Below are 24,080 nucleotides of genomic sequence, written 5' to 3'. Positions count from 1 at the left end.
TTCTGTTGTAAGTTAAGTCATGAAATTACCAAACATGCGATTAAAGCTGCATCAAAACTGTGCATGCATGGCCTTAAAACGTCTTAAAAATGCACATATGTACACCAGAGAAATTAAATTTTTCTTGGGGGAGCATGCCCCTGTACCCCAGAGCAAACAACATTTTCTGACCTCAGTAATTATGAAACCCTGCGTACGGCCCAGATTATATTCTATCTAATGAAATCTGAGGTAAACGTGTATTTCTACAAATGTGCGCACTTTTGGACTAAAAGTTTGAATGTGAGAATGCGTATCTATAGTACGAGTTTGTAATCTCGTAGAATATATACACCAAAAAGAGTTTTGGCGTGCTTATGGTACGCAGTTTTTCGCGTGCATATGATACGCACTTTATGGCGTGTATATGATACGCTCTTGGTTAGGATGGGGGTGGGGGAGTGGGGGGTTCGTACGTATAATACGCCATAAAGTGCGTATCATATGCACGCGAAAAACTGCGTACCATAAGCACGCCAAAACTCATTTTGGCGTATATATTCTACGAGATTACAAACTCGTACTATTGATACGCATTTTCGTGTGATCGGGCTCGTATGCACTGTGATCAAAAATAAATGGGACCAACCGTGATTGAATGTAAAGGTTTGTGTCTCGCTATTAATAACTACCGATTGATTTTGCATTTCTATCAGAAATCAAAAATTAGTAGTGTCATGATATCTAAGCTATCTAATACTTCAAATCATCTCAAGGTTAAATCAGAAGATTTTTTGTAAAAAAAATTCATGAGCATCTTTGGGCAAAACTTTGCAACATCTTGTCAAAAAGAGATCATTGTGTCAATATACATGGGAATGCGAAGGAAGGAATGCCTTTTCTGTAACTCAGACCAGAGAATGAGACAGTCTATATCTCTGTTTGACATTATTAAGGTCAGATTTGTTGATCGCAATAGCAGTGATGCATAGTGCTTGCGTAATCATAAAATATTGCAGGATAGTTGCATACTAAATATGGTTATGTTCAGCCCAATCACAGATAAACAGATCAGACAAAATATGAAATATGTGCATTCATCATTCATTTTGTTTTTACTGAGTAAACATTCCCTGTGAAATACGCCAGATCACAGTAGTCTAATGCATCTTACACAACCTAGCCCTCTGTTTATTTAAACATAATATATTTATTAGAATAGTTACACAGAGTTTTTATCTAAAAATTAATGTGCATACCTGTAATGGTGTACTCTCAGCAGACATTGATGTGAAGCCCACTATGTCACTGAAATAGATGGTGACGCTATCAAAGGCTTCTGCTTGTACGGTCTCTCCTCGCTTGAGCTGCTCCGCTACTGAACTGTGTGGAGAATTAGGTTACGATCAAGTGAACCATAAAATTATTTTCCATACACAAGTCCAAGTACAATAGCAGACATGCAGTAGCAAACAATCAGTTTAACAATTCACAGCTGAAAGCAGAAAATAATTTTGATAAATAAATCCTTATCTAGAAACAAAACAAAGGTATAAATAGATCTGAAATTATTTACAGCATGTTGAAATATGGGAGCTTTGTCCAGCTGAGACTCTCAGACTCTCTGTTAATAAGACCCAAGATCACTTTCGAGATCAATTAATGATAATTCATTTAATTAAAGAAATGAAAGATCTTGGTTAATTCCTAGCTATTCTTTTAGAGAGTTTATAATAATTAGTCTGCTTCATCTTAAGCTGATCTTAAAAGTTCTCACCACTTTTAATGACTTTAATAATCATTTTTAGATGAGACAAAACAATATGGTAGAAGTTACGTCACATGCAAGTTATGTAGTAATAAGAGAACTCTTGAACTAATAGGTGTTCTTTCTCAATCTCCAATTAGAAGTTTGGAAATTGTATAAGAAAATATTACACAACACGTTTCTTACTGTGGAAGAATTTGGTAAAGAAGATTTTCGGCTTTGCGTTTCTCTTCGAGGTAGGCCTGTGTTCGCTCCTCTACCAAGTTCTCCAGGTTATTGGCATACTGTTCCATTCTGGACAGCAGGTTACTGAGAATACTGGTGCTGCCTTCTCTGCCAAAAACAAGCAAACACACACACACACAAAAAAAAAAACATTAGACAACTGGTTCCACATCTGATGTGTAATTATAGCAGATATAGATGATTATAATTACACCAGACAGATTACAGTAGAAGATTACAATTATGTGAGATCACTGGCTAGTAACCCATGAATTATTCAGCAAGATGAATTGGGGATATCAAAGCATATGACTGGTTATGAAACAAGCATGAGAATAGTGCTGAAAACAGGAAACCGGAATATGTACTCAGTTCTACAATCATGAGCTATAATACAATATATGTCAGAAGGAGTATGGCATAGTTGCATCTTATGAGGCGGTAAAACACAGTTATGTTGAAGTGTGGTCGATTCTGGTTGAATCATGTACTGCTGGTGCGTGGTTTGCTGAATCATATTGTTCTATTTAGGGGTCAGATCTTACTCCTACATACAAAAAATAGAATTATTTAGAATTCTACAAAAAATAGAATTATTATTATTTATTTATTTTTATAAAATGTATAAAAATAATCCCATACAACAATAAAACGTTGAGGATAGTATGCTAAATATTATCCTATCCTATTTTTAGTATGCTAAAAAATGCTGATATGTCAAAAAAAAAAAAAAAAAATCAGTTGAAATATTTTGCACTTCTCTATTCATTAAACTAAATGTATTCATCTTTATGCATTATTATGATCAAAAGCACATTCTACTCCAGTACTCTTTTTTCATCTTGTGATACTAATATTGCTGAATCACCTGCTTAAAAGGGAAAGCTAATTAAGGGCTATCCATTCTATTGATTTAAATAAAAACAGAGTATTAAATTTTATTAAATCTTAATATTACAGTCATATTATAGCTATAGTGCAAAAAGTGTAAGCAATGTAGCAAATACTCAAGAGCACTCATAGATCTACAGCGATTTTCAAGTACCACTTAAGTTACTACGCTTTTGGGGAACAGCCTGTAATTCTAGGATGACTCATGCAGTTGTTTACACAATCTATTTAGGCTTACAATGATTTTGGGAAACACTGCCCTGGTCAATACCTAGATATCTGATTTATTTAACTTCCTTAAATGTCAACAAGATGCATTTATGTAATGAAGACTAGGCTGTAAGGTCCCCTTTTTCGTGAAACATATCAGACATTTTAGTGGAAGTTTGTCAACGTCTGTCAATTATGACTTAAGTGCCCCTTTGGGGAATTAACAAGGAAAGCTTTCACTCACATCAATATAGGCTGTTTATCAATGAGCTGTCAGCTCTAGGACAGATGCTGCATTCTGTTCAAATATACAATGCTGCTTCTACTTCATGCAGTAAAACACAGTCTGTGTGGTTTGTTATATTAAGGCCTGGTTTCACAGACAGGGCTTAGGCTAAGCCGGGATTAGGCCTTATTTCAATTAAGGTATTTAAGTAGCTTTTATAAACATAAAAACATTACTGGTGTGTATCTTGAGACAAAACAATGGCTCTGAAATATTTTAAGACATGTCAGTGCAAGCTGCTTTCAGTTAAAACAGCTCAAACATGCAAACATTTTTAGCCAATGACTAGCTAAAGTCTTGTCTGTGAAACCAGGGGGAAAAGTGTTTCTTTTTGAGATGACTGCATATCCATGTAAATCCTGGGTCTTTCATTTGTGTGTTTAATTGTGTGAAGGAGAATTGGTCAGCTGGTCAAAACAATGCAACAATGAATCATTTCAGAAAAAAGAGTGAGCAGCATTTTTGTTATTCGTCTATTGTAATGAAGGTGAGGATTTATTTTGAAAGTAGTGATGCACAGATTCCTTAAAGCTGCAGTCTGTAACTTTTTTGGTTAAAAATGATCCAAAATCAATTTTTGAGCAAGTACATAACCAGCCAATATTCAAAACTATCTAATTATCTTGTCTCGATTCACAACGGTAAACTTGTAATAATGTTTTATAATAAGAGCGACATGGTGGATTTCTGCAGGAAATTTGAGCATGCAGCAGTTCCTCTGTGCGTCATTACATCACGTCCGTAAACAGAAAGGAAGGAGTCCAGGCTAATCGGTTTATATCACGTGAGAATGCTGCTGGTAGCGGATCATTTATAGCCTGTTCACACAGCAGCTGAAATAATTACATTTATCATTTTGATGGTGGATTGTAATCCAAAAAGATCCAAATGACAATCATCAGTGACAACTGGAAATTCACTCGTAGTCAAAAAGCAAAAGACTTTGGACTGTTGAGTGGCTACAGAAATTGAAATCTACAGGTAACGCTAATATACACATAGTCATGCAATGCTGATGTTGTTAACATTAACGATTTGAGAACAATATAACAGTAATATAATTTGCAGTATGGCATGATCCGAGCTAGGTGATCGTTAGATTTAATCATCATTGGAAGTACGATTTATCGTAGGCCTAATGCTTTTTTCCTCAGTTGGTCAGAACAAAAGTGACAGACATGTTACTTGTTCAGATTACATTTTCCTGTGAAAATTCAATATTCAATATTCAATTTGCCCTGAAGTACAATATCCACACCGGTGCAGTGACTGACAAACATTAGATTCATCCGCGCTGACAAGCTGTGCCGAGGCACAACGCACGTACAGATAACTGTTCCGCATATGACTGCAATTGCAGGTTTCAAACAAGAGATGTCGACAAAGAGGAAAAATCGCAGACTGCAACTGATGGCCAAAAACAGAAAACTGAAAAAACTGAAAAAGGTGTCGGACTACAAACAGCTTGACTGTCCACATCATGAACTTACAATATAGAACTGATATAGAAATTAAGGCTGTCAAAATTAACGTGTTAACACTTGCAAATAATGTTTTCAGTTTAACGTGTATATTTCTGTCATCCTTTAGCTAGCCTTACATTATATGATCATGCAAATGCTTTTTGCATGAATAACTATTCAAGCGCAACAAGACACAAAAGAGAACTCAGTGGCGTGCTGTCTTTGAATCTCCTGTCTGTGTGACAGACACACACAACTTCAGACATCCCACCGGCAGCATTTAGTTCTCTTTTGAACTTAAACGGACAAAAACACTCAAAATTATGCCATTTTGTCAAGTATCAGTTTGAGTTAGAGAAGTTACAGTGAGAGCAGTCTAATAAACCTGCTGCAGTCTGCCATTAAGGTTAATCAAGCAACAACAAAAAAAGAGAAAATCACTCATTGCTCTTGACTGAATAACTTTTAAAGCTTTAATAAATATTAATCTATATTTAATTTATAATTTAAGCCCTGAAGACTGAAAGTGTTTGATAACTTTATGTTTTCTTTATGATTTCTTTTTGTTATTTCTACACTAATTTGGAGATTAAATGTAAAATTAATTACAATATAAAAATATATTAAAACATGAATGTTAGGTGCGATTAATCTTGATTAATCATAAAAAAAGTGTGATTCGTTTTTTTTAATCAATTGACAGCACTGAATCTATTCATCTATATGTAATTGAATCTATTTAAAAAAATTATAAATTTACATATTGCCCTACATTAAACAATTTTATGTTGACTCATTGGTTAACTATCCATGTTTGTCGAGGCATATATGAAAATGTAACAAAAGTAAGTGCTGTGTTGCAGGGTGCAGTGCTTACTTGTTAAATTTTGCAATGAAGATCTTGACGTGGCTGAAATCAGGCCGTTCTGCAGGGTCTTCAGCCCAACAGCCTTCCATTAAGATGGTCAGCTCCTCACAGTGCAGGCTGTTATCTGTGGTAGGCCTGAAGTATGGCTTCTGACCATTCCGCACCTTTTGGATTATCTCTGTAACAAAAAAAAAAACAAGAAAAAAACAAACAAAAAACAAAAATGCTTGTCATTGGTGTACAACAAATTAGTTTTAATGTACTTGATCTTTGGGGATGTTACCTTTGGGACTAAGATCCATGCCTTCAACATAAAATGGGCCGTTCCTTAGTGCTATCTCCTGTAGTATGATCCCAAAACTGTACACATCTCCTTTCTGGGTTCCTTGGGGTGGATGCCTATCATATATTAGCAACTCTGGAGCTGTCCATAGCTTTTCTGAAAAATCAGTTCGGTAAGCAGTCAAAAAATCCTTTATCAGCACCGGACAAAAATCAATTGATGTTTCATGCGTCAAGACAAAAAATCTTAACAGATTCTTACTTGCGTACAGTGCATGCGAGTCTTCATTTTCACAGGATGAACGGAAGCTTGCCAGACCATAATCTGTGATTTTCAAAACGAAGCGGCTATCCACCACACAGTTAGATGATTTCAGATTGCCATGGGAGCCAATGTAACTGTTGTGCAGATAATTCATTCCCTGGCAGCATAAACATTAAAAAGAACATTATGTCTTTGCCCACAGTTTATGGGGCAAATAGAGCAGAATACGCATGAACCACTGAAAAACATTCTGTAGCATATAATTGTTTCATGGGAAAGAAGGACATGTAAAACAATGAACATTAAACGTGTGTATTACATATTGTAATTCTTAATAATACTTCCTTGTATGCTCAAATCATTAAGAAAATTACTGGGTCGACAGAAGCCAAAGAACATATTTCAAAATTACCTTTGCAAGACATAATACAGAAATTACAATAAAAGGTTATTGTCTTTTCCATAAAACAGCAACTGTATTTAATACTCAGGATCAACTCAAGGTGATTCTGTCAGTCAATCTTAAATTAGGCAGTCTTGGCCCACTAAATTCATTCTGACAGACAAGTGCTATTTTAAAAACAAACAATGCTTTTTTAAGCAATCTTCGATCTTAAAAGCAAAAATATGTTTTGTGCACTTAAGCGTTCACTTTATTGTAGTTGCAGGACAATTTTTCAGCAAAAGCCAATTGCTTTTATGTGGCTGGGCTCTCAAGTACCTTTGACATTGAACAGAAGATTGGTTTACATTAATGGAGATAGAAATAGAGACATTATTTTCATATGTGTTTTCCAGAAATGTCTTGCTATCTTTGATGCCAGCACATTTTCTTTTACTAATGGGGCTTCTCTAAGTAAAGAAAATAATCAAATCAACACTGCTTTATGATTTGGTTTTTCTCTCTGGCGTTTTCAACAATAGATTAGACATTTTAATAGGTGCACCGTATTTATTGGGTTTCAAAAGCCATATCAACAAGGAAAGTATTAAAGTATTCTATTTTTTTTTTTTTTTTTTTTTTTTTTTTAATTATTATATTTTTAAAATGTGCGATAAAATAGGGTTCATATATGTTCTGTATTTTCTTTCTGTTTTCTCACAAACCTTCACAATGTCATTGATCAGTGAGTATCGGAACATCCAGTCCAGGTTGATGCTCTCATTTTCAAGGATGTCCTGTAAAAAAGAACAAACTGTAATTCAACACTGCGAAACATCTAGATGCACAGACTTTGTTTTTTACAAGCAAATTTTAAGCCTATAATTCAAACAACAAACAAATATGTTCATTAATATAACCATACAAGGTTATTAATATTTTAATGAAGGAACTGTAATAATAATGTAATAGAGACTCAGTGACTGTATAGTTGCCAACTACCCTGAAATAGGCAGAATAAAATGCATTATAACATTAGCAATACAAACGTCATCCTTTCAAAAACCATTCACACTGCTTGTGAACACAGAATTATATGAATAAATGGTTAACAATAATGTTATTAGTTAACATGTTTACCTGTAGACTGCCTCTGGGGCAATACTCTGTCACAATGCAGATGTTTGGTGGATCGATACAAGCGCCAATAAACCTCGTCAAATGGTTGAACTGCACATCTCTCATCTATATATAACAACAAAATTTTGAATTATAAACTATATGATGCTGACAATTAGTATGATTTCCACCTACTCTGAAAATCTCAATGACCATGACTAAAAATAAAATAAAATAAAACAGTAAAATAAAATAAAATAAAGTTGTTGTTTTTTTCCTCAGACCATTTCTACTTACAGTAGCATAAGCCAAAAAAGTTAGTTTTTTTTCCTCAGACCATGTCTACTTACAGTAGCATAAGCTCTGACCTACATAACAGTGAGGGCAAATGTCAGTAAAGGAACAAAGAAAAAAAAAAAAAAATTGTTTGGTCTTTCATTTCTCTCTGGCCCGACTCGACAGCTAATCAGACCCCCAAGGCCACTGTCTGATATTTCAGACTTACTTCTTACTTCATGTGCAAAAAGCCATGCAGCCCCTCATGTTTCCCATTAAAGCTGAGCAGGTTAGAATTGGCCACAATTCAGCTAATCTTATCAGCTTTCCCTCGGGATAAGGCCATCAAAATAAACTTAGGCTTCAAATAAGACTGTTATGGGAAGCTTGGACTCACTTCATGTTTTTCATGCTCAGCCTCAATCATGGTGGTCTCAGATGATAGACAGAGAGAACAGATTTGAGATATGACTAGAATAGCATACTACAATTTCATTCTTACTATCTCTGCCTTGTGTACATTGTGCATAGCATGTGAATTTCTGTATGCACAAAATACAGATGACCATTTGCCAAAATAGTGTAGTATATAACAGGGCACTATTACAGAGTACTGAGCAAAAATTACTGTATCCCACAATGCAATGCACTCGACTTTCCATTGAACTTCCATTTCCAGTATGACAAAATAATTTTAAAGGGTTAGTTCACTCAAAAATGAAAATTCTGTCATTAATTACTCACCCTCATGTTGCTCCAAACATGCAAGACTTTTGTTCATCTTGGGAACACAAATGAAATTCTTATTGATGAAATCTGAGAGCTTTCTGTTCCTTCATTGAACACCTACACAACTATCACTTTTAAGCCCTAGAAAGGTAGTAAAGACATCATTAAAGTAATGACCCATTTGGGTTAACCTCAATTTTATGAAGCGACGCAAGTGCTTTGTTTGCGCAAAAAAATACTTTAAATAGAGTATTTTTTACTCTATTTAAATTACTTTATGAACAAAATATTAATCCCCAATGTGCGATCACGCAACAACGTCAACACAACACACATGCATCGTGGTGCTCACGTGAATGCACGGTTTTGTTACAGTTACAGTGTTTTGGAGATTGAGGTTAAACCACTGGAGTCACATGGATTACTTTCATGATGTCTTTACTAACTTTCTGAGGCTTGAAAGTGGTACTTGCTTAGGCTGTAAATGGAGGGACAGAAAGCTCTCAGATTTCATTAAAAAGATCTTCATTTGTGTTCTGAATATAAATGAAAGTCTTATGGGTTTGGAATGAAATGAGGGTGAGTAATTAATAACAGAATTTTAATTTTTGGGTGAACTAACCCTTTAAGCAATTTCAATCATGATTAGGTTCATGATGTTTTGTGGTGGGCTTTGTGGTTGGTCAGAAAATAGATTTAAATTTGACAATTACATATTTTTTATTTTTCTATTAACATAAATAAATTTTTTAAATCCTATTCTGACTGGATATTTGTCTTGGAGGGGTGTTTACATGAAACTTGTTCAGGCATTCAGAAACAAAATGCGGTCTTGAGATGAGTTTTAAAAGTTGCACAATTTTTAACTTGACATATGGCATCTTAAAACACTTGAAGTGAAAACATGAAGTGATGGCCAAAGACATCTATGTGAATGTTTATTAGTGTAGCGGTGATTAATTTAGTGTAGCTAAATTATTTAAAAAAGAAAATAGATACAAATAAATATCACCCTAATGTCGCCTTCTTCCACTTTATTTCTTTAACATCCATTTCATGACAATGTTCTCTGTCTGAAGTCAGAATTTCCTTTCTAAAACACCTTGTAAAAATCCAGCCACACCGCTGGCCCTTCGACCTCAGTGTCTACAACCTCATATTGGCTTCCCAGCCCCCCTCCAAAGAATGCATGTGTGTGTGCGTGTTTATATGTGTAGAAAAGGGCAGGGGGGTGTTTTAGCCACCTTGGGCAGCAAGGCTGTCCATTGGGCTCATAAACGATGGTCTAAACACACACATAACATGCATACCTTGTCTTCTCTTTCCAGATATAGACACAGACGGATGCAAATAGAGATTAAATAAAAATACAGGCAAAACCTCTATCTTGTGATTAAATGCATTCTCTTACATGCTTTAGTTCAAACAGCACTTGTCTGGTGAGCTCGATCCTCTTCTTGTTCACATGCTTGATAGCCACCAGGTTTCCCTGTTGTGAAAAGAAACAAGTGTTAAAAGGATCAGATCTATTGATCCGCCACTAAAAGACAGACTGGAGCTGTCATGGTGGGAAATTGATTTAATTTTTATCTTCCTCGGGTCATATAGCTGGATAAATTAACATCCCAGAAAATTGTATTGCTCAGATGTGTTTTTTCGTAGCTCATGAGTCAAAATGAAGTTTTATTAAAGTAATTTAAGTAATTACAATTGATTTATTTCTGCACTTTAGTAGAAAAAAAGAAACTGAGATCTCTATTACTGTAAGTCTCCTGAGATATAAAAGAACCAACTTTTTGTGCAGACAGTCTCTACTGAGACTGAGAAAATGGCATTTAAAATATTGAATTTGATCATTTGCTTTGTCCTTGTCAGTGGCCACGGTGACAGCAGAAATATTCAGCTGGCTCAGTAGACATTTGATGCCTTAGTGTCCTTTTCAGCTTACACTGTGGGACAAAGAGGTGACAGTGACTTCTTTGTTTATTCAAATTACATACATCAAATTTTCATGTAATTAAAGCTTTCAGAGAAGTTCTTGGTGGGTGACCAAAATAAAACTTCACTTTGCTTTAGTCCAAAAACTAGTGTACTGCCTATCTAGACCTCAATATATTTGGGTTTAAGGCATCACAGACACATTCCAAACAAGCAGGCAACAAAAATATGCTGCCTTATTACCTTGCTCAATCATAAATATGCAATCTTCATTTTTCTATAATGACACTTGACTGCATAAATGACCGTTGTCCTAAGCAACCCAAATTATATTCCTATATAGCTATGCTACTTGTATGTATTTTGTACTACTCTGTGGTCTCCTTCCCACCTAATAAAACAATTCAAATCAATATTTCATGCCCATGAATTTCATTTATTTATTTCATAAGTAGTCATGTAATAAGCAGGATAATGTACAGTCAGTTGGTCATTATCACAAAAAATTAAAACAGAAAGGAAGTTACAATCCCATTGCTTCTACTGCTTTGGTCAAAATCTTAAGCAGCAAAAAATGTTTCTTTTGTGCGCAAGTCAATCCCAGAGTGCATTGCAAAAAGGCTCTGTATTTATAACTGAAATCTGTAGCTAGAAAACAATTTCATCTTATTAAAAATGAACTATGTCATCAATGTGTGTGTGCTATGTATCTTATTTAGTTATCATATTGGTGAAACAGATTTGGCAAATGCTACAGTGCGTTTTTTTGTGTTGCACTCTGGAGAACGTCAGATGTTTCGATTTACAATGTGTTTTTGCAGCGGTGAGAAATGTAGCCAATCACAGTCATGTTCTCTTGAACACAATGACCAATCAGAGGTGTTTAATTTAGTCAGAATCCACTCACCGTTTAAAACGTTGGAGTTTTTTTGTCCAAGTACTTAGTTCTGCACGCTCGCAAATCCTCTTATTAACAAACAAAGTGTAGACACGATGTAAGTAAGAGATTCATTGTGCCGTGTAGACAGCTTCATTGATTATAATGGCAATTTGTGAGATCATGATTAAGTGATTATAAAGAAAGCGGTCTTTGAACGCATTTTCGAGGCTATATATAATCTGTTAAATAAAAGTTTTGTTCATGCTGCTAAGAGGACCAATGGCCACACTGTAAAATTTTAGAGGTGACATCTAAATATAAATGCAGGATTCACTCTTGAAATTGCAATTGACATGATATAGCATGGGACAAAAATATGGCATGTCAAAATATATACGTAAAGTGTAAATGCAGACTAATAGATTAAAAGAAAAATAGTTGTATCAATACATTTTTGATATTCCATTTTAGTTATTTGTAAAAGTAATGACTTGTAAATAATCTTAAATGTCTCACTGTACATTGCCATTCTTGTTATGGTGGAGCCGTTGCTTACACATTACATCTGCACTTTACTAGAGCACCATCACTAATTTCAGATGCTTAGTGATTTGATTCTTTATTTTCCATCACATCATGCCCAAGCAACAGTTTTGAGAGAATCTTGCTGAGCAAGTTACTTAAGGGCAACATTTATAGCTATCTACATGAATAATACCTCATCCGTTTAATAGCTTGAAACTCTATCACACTCTTACTCAGTTTTGTTCTAGCTTTAGCAATGCAAGAGTATACATTAAAGTGCTCCTATTATGCTATTTTAAACTCTCTAATTCTGTTTTGGAGGACTCATACAGTTTGTCTCATGTAGCCAAACCTTCAGACTGACGGCAGTAGGTCTGAACTCCATAGGAGCTTTCATCGGCCAAGGATTGTCTGATTGACATGTAAAGCAACCAATCAGCGTCAGTCTATGCAGTGAATTTTTGCATACTTCACATACTTTTGAAAATCCAGCATTTAGTTCATCCGAGGGCTCGTTAGTGTATTTTTTTTAAGTGAGTGTATTTGTTTTAGCTATGTTTCCACCCAGTTGCAAATGAAACTTTGGAATAATGTTTGGAATTTGCAAAATTGGAATATCGCATAAACCATTTGTGAATAAAGTGTTTAAGAGAACAAAATTCTCAAAAATATGTAGATGGAAGCTAGTGTCACAGTTGTAATCACAACAGCTTTCTTCTTCCATGAGGGGGTTTGGGGTCACAGCAGGTTTGTTTCCAGGTGGATTGTTAAAGAACGCAACACGCACCATATATACCATATATGTACCGTATGCATAAGACGTTTAGCCAACGGTCCGTGGGCATGACGTCTGAGCTTGAGATAGGTTACATGCATCAATAACCTACAATATGTTTACATGCATCCAAGGTCAAAAAATACTTAAACTTTATCATAATATGCATTGCATATCACCTCTTTTCTCACAGTGTCTAAAACGGCTTGATAAAGGATTCAATCTCTCTAAACCCCTACTTTCCAAGAGCCTGCTCTGCTCTGATTGGCCAGATGGCCCAGTTTGTTGTGATCGGAAACGAAACAAAAAGGAAACGAAAAGGCCATTACCAACATTTAAATTTCAGCTCAGGCTGACGACTCGTTTCAGCTGTTCAGAATCTATTCTGTCTTTTAGGAGTCAATAACTTGAATTGTTATTCTCTATGATATTTAAAACTTTGCAGACCTTGCAGACCACACTGCATGAACATTAGGGTTGGGACAATAAATAATTGAATCGTAAATCAAGAAATGATTCTGGATTGATTTTGAGATTTTCCGAATCCGATTTTCCGCTATTCTCTCTCAAATCGTTTTCAACAGCAGATGGCACTGCATGCTTTAGAAACAGCCGTACTCTGCTCTCTTCCAATTCCTTACACGCACCACTTGAACCTTCTATAAAATAATCATTCATAAAGTTCAAAAAGGTTGGAGTGAATTACATGGGTGTTTCCAGTGGGCTGTTTACATTAATCTTGCGATATAAAAAGCATTCTCATGTGCAAGTACATAGCCGAACACAAGAGCGCTCTTCTTCGTCAGCATTTGAGCATGCAGTTAAAAACTCGCCTAGAGCGCCATCTGCTGTTAAGCTCAGAATCGATTCAAGAGAGAATCGCGATGCATTCAGAAAATCTCAGAATCGATCCACGAATCGAGATGAATCGATTTATTCTCCCAGCCCTAATTAACATTTTCAAAAAAGCATAACAGGGGAACTTTAAATATGTTTAGCAGAACATCACATTTGCAATACATTTGTGTTCACACAAAGTATGTTTCTGGCCATAGATTTTTTTAGCTTAGCAACATGCTAACTTCTGACTCTATGGAATGAACCCCTAACTTAGTTGGTGCCATTGAAGATCATTTAAATTGACCTATGAGGTTCCAGATTGCTGTCTTAGTAGCTACTGTATTTAGACAGCGAGGAGGTTCACTAGAGTTTGGAATCGAGCCATACAGTCAACAAAGATGTCATGAAGCGTAATTTTAAAAAAAAATCTAGGAATAATACACCTTTATACTGCAAAATCTTTTCCCTCCAGATTACGTTATTGGCATTTTGAGATTTGTGATCCAATTATCATGGTGTAACACAGATAGCACTGTGGATTGACTTAAGGAGCTGAAAAAGCTGCATTAAAGTGTGATCTTAAAGCAACACATTGAGCTGGTAGTGCACCCACTCTCCATTTCTCCAGTGAATACGCATGTGTGTGGGTGTGCAGCAGAGGGAGGATGTCAGAAGAACTCAGCCTCACCTTAAAATAGCCTGTTTTTGCAAATAGCTGATATTTTCCATGAGTTGTTATCAAGGATCCATAGCTGGAACCTCTCTAGAAAGGAAACACAGAAAATAAAACACTTTCCACCATTCAAGACAAAGCAGTTTCATTATGCACGTCAGAAAAGAAAAGATGCATATAGTGGAGTCCAAAAGTCGGAGACAACCATAAATTTGATACAAAATTGTCTCATTTAAATTTACCTCTGCAACTCACATGATCAGTGTCATAAATTTAATTAATCTTTAATTCATTCATTTTCGTCCAAAGGCTAATGAAACTAACCTTAGCTTGATTGAGTCAAAGTGGCAAACCAATTATTGATAATCAAATAAAAAAGAAATATGTCTTGAATATTTAAGAATTAGAAATTATTGTATGTGAAGAAAAGCATTACAAGTTTCATTTAAATAACATCAGTGGAGTAGAATGAATCATACATTCAGTCCAATAATGTGGAACATACTGGAAAGGTATTCCAAAATGTGTAATACTGTATATGGCAGCCTGGAAAATGCATTGGCCTTCAAAACGCATGTTCCAAGTATGAGGCCAAAAAACCCTAATAAAATCCACTGTATATGTATATGTGTGTTTATATGTGTATGTGTGTGTGTATATGGCACGATGAATCCTAAATCATAATGGCACAGTGTTAATTCATTGGCCAGAGGAGGACTGCACTGGAACTGAGCTGGATGATTTTAATTTTTGCAGAACTGCTTTATAGATGAAATGAACTGGTTCAGGTATTCCCTACGTTGGCAATGATGTTTCGTTGAAAATAGGGAAATAGGGGGAATAGAATATACAGCTTGTACAGTATAAAATCATGTCTATGGAATGTCCCCATCATGATACATGGTATGGTTTACTTAGGAGACCAGATGGCCAAGACTGTAGCTTATTTGAACAATTGGTTAATATGAGTCTGCTACTGTAAAACTGAGCCACCTTCAACAAACTAACTAGACAATTATCCTTATTATTTCTGTGTTAGTTTCTTCAGTGAAATCTTACACAGCATGGGTCTTGTACCCATTTTGAACTATTCTGGCATTTGAACAGACCAAGATGTGTAAATAGGAGCAAACATCTGAGCTTGTTATGTATTTGTATTTTCTCTAATTTAAAGAGAATTCAGTTTAACAAAATCAAGCTACCTTTTGTGACCAGCTAACTGACTAAACCATCATTGTAATTCCCAAGGAATGCAGTTTTAAATGGACATTGAAAAACTGTGCCAGGAATTACAGCCAAGTCCAAAAAGGCATTTTTATGAGATAAATTAAAACCATATGGACTGAAACAGGAGGAAACCTCTTTTATTCAGTGTTGTTTATACAAAACAGAAACAAAGACATTTCATCTTTAAAATATAGATTTGATCCTTGCACTTTTAAAATGAATTTTAGATCTGGCGTAGAGGTGGCCAAATGGAAAACACATCAGTTTTATGCAGCTTTATCCAAGATATGAAAATACCAGTGAACGCTTATACCTGGGAAAGAGTGAGGCGGCTGCCCGCACGTTTGTGATATTTGTTGGGACTTTCAAACTGCAGTTCCTCCCAACGTATCCTCCAAAGCATCCCAGCTAACTCCTTCTCCAACTTCAGTTTCCTATAAAAGAGCAGATCAGATTTAAGGGTTTTTTAGTGTTGTTATGTGGTTGCTAAAGTATTCCACGTGGTTGCTAAGGCAGTGCTAGGATGTTCTTGATGGTTGATTATTGTCGCATCCAAACAATCCCACCCTGCGTTCCATTTGGAAGGGCTCATCCCTATGCCCTAATCCCTTCAAAAGGTTTACCCTCCGGAGTGCGAGCTTCGAAGGGATGAAGGGTGTAGGGGTCAAAAAAACTCTTTTTTTTTGGAACGCACTTCTGCGTTATCTTAACGAGACAATCAAGGAGGCACTTTTGTCTATTTTCCCCTAGTGTATTCTTTGTATTAATACACATTAATTTACTGTAGTAACATTATAAGCTACTGCCGGTCTTTTACTTTAAATATAATGTATGTGTGTGTCTATGTATTTGAAAAATTTGAATGGACAGATAAAGGTAGCTTTTTTTTTTGTTGAAGTATGTCATTTGTCAATGTCATTTTGACCATAATGATGTACCAAATCTAACTCGTATAAATATTACAGTAGTATAAAAAAAATACTACACATACATTTATAGGTAAAATCGAACTCCAAGCCTCCTGTACCCATTCTGTAGCATCAAACAACTTCCCTATGCAAAGGATCATGGGGGCCCGAAGTGTCCATCAGTTGTACCCCTCGAAATCCTTTATTCTGGAGGGCCCTTTGAAGTGGCCAGTTTTGAGCACTTCGGTTTAGAACCACCCTTCAATATGGCGGCCATGATTTTTTTCACTCCGAAGTGCCCTTCGGAGGGCAATATATCCCGTTTGGAACGCACCGCCAGTTTTAGGTCTCTATGATATTATGGTCTCTAGGTCTCCTTCCCTTAATATCTATGGGATTTTTTTGTGTGTAAACTGCTGGATTTAAGGTATTATTCTTGTCTGTATATCATAAACAGTGCAGGATGAGTGATGGGCTAAAGTTTAATACTTTGGGTTAAGGGTTTTGAAAAACTATAGCAAGAGTGATATGTGCCTTTGTAAGCACCATGAAAATATTTTAGCACAATTAGTTTAAATAACCCTTAGACTAAAGCTTCATCGCCATGTAAGATTAAACTAAGGTGGAAACAATTTTTGCAGGAGGCTGAGTTGAAGTTTGATTGGGCGATAAAATGTGAGCCAATGTTAGGGTCACTGATGTTGTGCCCTTTCCAGCATATTATTTTTAAACGCAAGTAAACCAAGCAGTCCAGCCAGCCATGTGGATACATACATGGGCAACTTCCAAGTGAATCAACACATCTGGAGGAGCTCTCTGAGGACCTGCTATTTCTCAACAGCTTCTATTCACAGCAAAGATTGCTTTTTCATTTCAAATCAATCTCTGAATGTTTCACTGATGTGGTCTGAGAGTTGCGAAAGGAGGATATCAATGAAGAGAAGCGTAATTACGTTTCAGAGCACTCAAAACAAAGTATGAGAAAATAAAGCAACCCCCACACATTCCACGACAATCTAAAAGGTGTAAAACACTTCCAGATGGCAGAATGTAAGTACTGCAGCGTCTGCATTTCAACAGGGTTTTACTCGATTTTAGAGCCACCCTGGTAAGCCCCAAAACAAGCACCTTTATTTGTTTTTGTAGACCAGATTTTGGAGGCAGAGAGATGGAAAAAAACTCGGCAGGGTCTTCGAATTAAAGAGCCAGGTTAAAAAATTTATGCTCAGCTGTTTGCCAAAGGGAAAATCCTTGTTCTAAAATGTCAAAATTCTATGAAGCTTTGACTGAAGGGAACATCATAGATTGGAAAATGTTTGATTGAGTGGCAAGGAGTTTACAGCACAGCAGTAGAAATATCCTGAATAAACCATACAAATAAAGCATAGGAAAATGAACCAAAACTGCATACTTCTATTTTGAAAGCTTGTTGGCGTTGCTCCATATGTGATGTGGTCAGAGTGTGCTAGCTCTTATTAATATTTCATTTTCACAATGAAGTTGTTTTCCGACCAACGTCACTCACTGCAAGTGTATATGTGGCAGTTTTTCACATAAAAGAATAGTTCATCTATAAAAATGTATGCTGTTCAAAATCTGTAGGACTTTCTTTCTTCCATGAAATGCAAAAGGAGACGTTTAGCAGAATGTGCATGCTGCTTTTATGGACAGTGATTAGAACCAAGGGCTGTCACGCTCCAAAAATGACAAAGCACCACAAGAGTAGTCCATCTCACTTTTATGCTACATCTTAATTTGTGTTAATGCATTTCTTAAAAAATACTTAAATATAGTACAGAACATGAATTGAATTGTACAAAAAACAGTATTTGTATTTTTTTGTATTGTATTTATTTATCTGAGTGTCAATTTAGTTTTTAAAAGTTTTTAAAAAGATGCCTGGAATTTAACAGCTTTAGTGGTGCAGCAGTAGCAAGTTAGGCTTGCAGACCTTGTTTTTAATGCGATCGACGCAGGTTTGAATCCGCCTTTTTCCGAGCTTGCATTTATTTTCAGTAAAAATTTAAATATTGTTATAAAAGTGGAAATAAACTGCAAACGACTGTTTAATAATATTAAAAGTGTTTATTAGGTAGGGTTAGGGGAAGGTGTAGGGAGGTTTTATATTCTTCCAATAAGGCAGCATCCATTTAATAATTTTTATAAATATAATTATTTACACTCTATGATATTATTTTATCCTGTTAATGTACAAAAATACTGAGGTGCAAATAGTATCTGCCAGTATATAGCATCTAATTACTATTTACTCTTATTGCAAAGAAAGAACTGATACTTTTACTTCATGTAATTAGTATCTATCTCTATTTCACCTAGTGTAATAGCATATCACTAAGAAAATGCTGCTATTGTCACTTAGTGTAACTAGAATATACTGCTATTTTCACTCAGTGTAAATAGTATCTATCGCTAATAAAATATGCTATTTTCACTTTATTTACAAAAACAATACAATACAATACAGTGTGTACATCCTATGTCTACATTTTTATTTTAAATATATTAACATATTTCTATTTGAACTTTTAAGAGAACTTTCTCTTTAACATTTTGTTGTCAAGACCCTCAGTGATGACAAGATTTATATTATGTTAGCCTAATATATAAAAATGAATAGCATATGCTATATACTGTAGCACCTTGTGGCTAATATTTACCTATAATAATTAATCATAATTATATGTTACATCAAAAAATATTTTCAGGCTAAGGCAATAAGTCATATTAGAGTTATTATCTACAAGTCCCATTTGGTCATTATTTCCATGTAAAAAAAAACATCAATGGTTTCTCTTATTTGCACAGCATGGCGGTGTTCCTTTTAAATGTTACATTCTCAGTTATATCCATAGCCTTGACAACAGTAACTACTGTAGCACCAATATTATTCAATGTTTCATTAAAAATACAATCTTGTAGCTCAAATAAAACATGATATAAATGTCAAGGTCATGAATTGGATTCCCAGAAAACACACATACAAATTCAATTTGTATGCAATGAATGTTACTTCTGAGAAAATAATCTGCCAAATGTGTCAATTTAAGGTTAACATCTATGATGTTTCCTTTTAAAGAATCAACTGGACAATTCAAAAGAGCAGTTCCTCTTAGCTGAAACGCTTAATCATAGCAGAATGATAGTGATCAGCTTCTATTCTTGTTTCTTGATACTTTTTATTCCTGCTGTGTGAAATAAATGTGTGTGAGTGTGTACTGTATGTCTAAGTGGGTATTCTTATACATAATTTCCATTTTAGAGTCATTTATTTTAAACTGAGTTCAGATGAGTGAATGACAAGTCCAAGAATAAGTCTACCTCTGCTGCAACTGCAATATTTATTCTAGTAGCCATGAGGAGCTAACATCAATATTTGTCTCAAAGTGTTGACTATACTGGAATTGAGCCCATTTATATAAACCCATGAGTCAACTTCTACAATTCCCTTTTCCACAAGATGTCGTTCCAGACTATTCAATAGTATCCTCTATGATTAAAAAAAAAAAAAAAGGAAACACTAAATTTGTAGACTGTTTTACCAGACCTTAAAGAGTCAAGTAAATTGAAAAAGAAATTGGAAAAGTATATATGCACTGTGTCATGCACTTCATTGCTTATTAACACCTGACAGATACCACAATATGTATAAGACTTCACAAAAAATATTTGATCTGCCTGATATCAGTGCAGACATATGCATGCAAACATCAAGTGGAGCGCAATCACACCTGACGAGCATTACTTAAACAACAACAATTTTGCTTGAAACATCATGTTTGCATTTATTTAAAGGTGCCCTAGAACGTTCTTTCACAAGATGTAATATAAGTCTAAGGTGTCCCCTGAATGTGTCTGTGAAATTTCAGCTCAAAATACCCCATAGATTTTTTTTATTTATTTTTTTTAACTGCCTATTTTGGGGCATCATTAACTATGCACCGATTCAGGCTGTAGCCCCTTAAAATCTCACACTCCCTGCCCCCCCAAGCTCTCAACTATAATACAGTGCATAAACAAAGTTCACACAGCTAATATAACCCTCAAATGGATCTTTACAAGATGTTCGTCATGCATGCTTCGGATCATGTGAGTATTTGGATGTTTACATTTGATTCTGAATAAGTTTGATAGTATGCTCCATGGCTAAAGCTAACATTACACACTGTTGGAGAGATTTATAAAGAATGAAGTTGTGTTTATGCATTATACAGACTGCAAGTGTTTTTTAGAAATGAAAATAGCAACAACTCTTGTCTCCGTGAATACAGTAATAAATGATGGTAACTTTAACCCCATTTAACAGTACAATAGCAACATGCTAATGAAACATTTAGAAAGGCAGTTTGCAAATATCACTAAAAATATCATGTTATCATGGATCATGTCAGCTATTATTGCTCTGTGGCGACCAGGGCGCGAGTGTTAATAAGCTTCACCTGGGAGCTTCTTCCCACATCTACTAACCGTGTTACATGCTCCATCTGCCATTTTTCGCTATTGTTCTTGCTTGCTTACCTAGTTTGATGATTCAGCTGTGCACAGATCCAGATGTTAATACTGCCTGCCCTTGTCTAATGCCTTGAACATGAGCTGGCATATGCAAATGTTGGGGGCATACATATTAATGATCCTGACTGTTATGTAACAGTCGGTGTTATGTTGAGATTCGCTTGTTCTTCAGAGGTCTTTTAAACAAATGAGATTTACACAAGAAGGAGGAAACAATGGTGTTTGAGACTCACTGTATGCCATTTCAATGTACTGAACTCTTGTTATTCAACAATGCCAAGGTAAATTCAATTTTTGATTCTAGGGCACCTTTAAATTCAAATTTCTAGACCTAAATGACTTTTGTAAATGCTAAATGTAGGCAATACAACATTATTCTTTACTTTACAAGAAAGTGTTATTCATTTTTATATTGGCTCAAGATTATAATAAAGCATGTTAAATTGTTAGTTTTTTTTTTTTTTTAATTAGGTTTAATTATGCATTAAATGATGGCAAATAGGGGAAATGTGCATGAATTATATATTCAGTATTTGTTAACAATCAATATGGTAGTGATATAACGTGCATCCCTGTTATTATTTTTATTATTATTTTCATAATTGTCTTATCTTGTATAACTTATATATTATATTTCATGCAGAACTGGAGTGCCATCATTTAAAATTGTAAACACAAAATTTTACACATCCTTTCTACCTCATATGTTAGTTAAAAAAAATTGCCTAATTTTATTATGCTTTAAAATACTGAAAAGATTATAGAACTCTCAGTACCGTTTCACACATTTTTCAAATTCTATTCCATACATTTGCACAAATTTGTTCCCAAAATCAACTTCGAAAATGCAATGTCCACAGATTCTGTCTGGATCTAGTCATAATTGAGGCACTGAGATCAACAGCACAGCCTAAAATTTGTTGAAAATATCAGCTGACCAAGTGTAACAAGCAGTGAAATATTTAGATCTGCATTTGTCTCAGAAACAGACATACTTTCCAGTTTTCACTCAAACAACTGCTGAGCGGTTGCTCTGGCAACAATCATGTAAATTCCACTCTGGCACCTATAGAAGCTTTTCCCGTAAATCCTCTGAAAAAAGAAACAGCTGCAAGTTCCAGCATGTCTTCTTCCTGTGAACCCCTAAATAACACCTCTCTTGGGTATTCCACATGTTGTCATTAATCTGAAGATGAAAACAATTACTGTAAAGGTTATAGTAAAAAAAAAAAAATTACCTGTAGATAAGAAAACTGGAGATTCCGAAAATGATGAGGGCCAGTCCAGACCCAACTGCCACTATTCCAAGGACAGGAAGATTATCTGGGGAAAATAAAATAACAATTATATAAAACTAAACTCAGTAACCAACTTTCTGGGTACACTGAGGGAGAGTTCACAAAGAATTAATCGGGCCTGCGGATAGCATTTATTTGCTCAAACTGCATGCATTTACATTTTTTTTTCAATTGCTAACATACTTTTGTACAATCTGTAGTCACATTTTCATTTAGCAGAACATCCATCTGTTGTGAAATGAAGACCTAATGTTCCAAATCATTAAATATAGGATAAAACCTATACTTCTGCAACAACAGCAGCTCAAAAGTATTGAAAATATACATATAACACATACTGAAACAATTGATAAGTATTTTTAATTAGCAGATCACTTAAATATTTGTCTCAGTAAAATAGGACTCTTTGTATCGGATTTGTTCAGTGTGTATGAAGAACAACACAGAGGAGCAGAGAGAAAATAATATCTGGGTGAGGGAGAGGAATTGATGAAGGAGGAGAGGAGAAGTTCAAGTGACAAGTGAGAAGAAGAGGTAGAAGAGAGGAGGAAGAATGTGTGCTGGATTGTGCATCTCTATGGTTTTCCCCCTTACACATGATGAACCTATATAAGCTTATTTCTGCCATAAATAGAAAATAAAAAAAAAGGTAATTGTGACTTTTTATCTCACAATTCTGAGAATAATAAAAGTCAGAATTGTGAGATATAAACTCACAATTGCAAAATAAAAAATATTTTTGATAAAAAGTCACAATTACCTTTTATGCTTTTTTTATTCTGTGGTGGAAAAAAAGCTTATATAATAACCAAAGACAATGTATGTTGGATTTGTTGTTGATCAATGGCAGCAATTTCATGTTTTCATTTCAGTAAAAGCTTTATACTACAATGATTCCACAACCATTGTTCCATATTTACAAAATATGTGGTCTGCACAGGGCACTAGCTACCAAGTGGACACCATCCCACCCTCATGAGTGCACCATCAACACCACACCCCCACCCCCAGAAAGAGATTTCAACCAAGAGGGACACTATAGTTCTGCATAAGGGACTCATTTGACCAGTAGTCGCCCTGAGCAATTCTGTTACTTTCTTCTTCTTCTTTTTCAACTGCACATTCTATAAAATAATGACTCACTTCTGTTGCCAAGAATGCACACATTCAACACTCAACCAAAGATGTAGAATGGTTTACATGCATTATACTTTTACTGCAGTAAAAGAAAACTTAATTTTAAAAACCATGAATTTCATATTTTCTGCAGGTAGAACTGAAACATGACAGTAATGCAGTTTTCATAATGCCATCAGCTGTTAGTATTTTGACAGTCATTGTACACATTGATTGACAATATGTTCATGTGGATAGAAAACTAGTGCTAGTGAGTGACAGAACGACATGATTTTGAATCAGGTTTGCTGTGTTTTGATAGAGTTAGTATGCGTAGAAAAAGGTTTTTAGCATTTTGAAATGTAGAGTTTGTGTTTATTTAACAAAATATGATTCTGAGCAGAAAATTAACTATTTGGCTAATTGTGTGATGTAGGTACGTTGCTGTGTTAAGAGATTAGAAAAAGTACTTTAAGTATTGGTAAACACTTGTTAGCAATTGAAAAAAACGTCTCGGTTACATAGGTAACCCTCGTTCCCTGAAGGAGGGAACGGAGACGTACGTCGGACAGACCGACGAATAGGAATCTCGCTAGAGAGGCCAATCTACTTCGAGTGTAACTAAAC

General features: G+C 35.2%; 1 protein-coding gene across 1 annotated transcript in view; it reads right to left on the bottom strand.

Annotated features, from left to right (window-relative positions):
- Positions 1-24,080, bottom strand: part of npr2 (natriuretic peptide receptor 2) — a 59,780-nt gene that overhangs the window by 10,690 nt on the left and 25,010 nt on the right. Inside the window, exons 7-17 of the mRNA XM_067407211.1 lie at positions 22,278-22,362; positions 15,915-16,035; positions 14,390-14,464; positions 10,155-10,232; positions 7,760-7,864; positions 7,345-7,416; positions 6,235-6,394; positions 5,974-6,129; positions 5,700-5,868; positions 1,934-2,080; positions 1,239-1,362 (exon numbers count right to left, since the gene is read on the bottom strand). Coding sequence (XP_067263312.1) covers positions 1,239-1,362; positions 1,934-2,080; positions 5,700-5,868; positions 5,974-6,129; positions 6,235-6,394; positions 7,345-7,416; positions 7,760-7,864; positions 10,155-10,232; positions 14,390-14,464; positions 15,915-16,035; positions 22,278-22,362 — 1,292 coding nt within the window. The remainder of the gene's footprint in view (positions 1-1,238; positions 1,363-1,933; positions 2,081-5,699; positions 5,869-5,973; positions 6,130-6,234; positions 6,395-7,344; positions 7,417-7,759; positions 7,865-10,154; positions 10,233-14,389; positions 14,465-15,914; positions 16,036-22,277; positions 22,363-24,080) is intronic.

The sequence above is a fragment of the Chanodichthys erythropterus genome, chromosome 13 (assembly GCF_024489055.1).
Source record: "Chanodichthys erythropterus isolate Z2021 chromosome 13, ASM2448905v1, whole genome shotgun sequence".
NCBI lineage: Eukaryota > Metazoa > Chordata > Actinopteri > Cypriniformes > Xenocyprididae > Chanodichthys > Chanodichthys erythropterus.
This window is presented reverse-complemented; position numbering and strand designations above follow the sequence as displayed.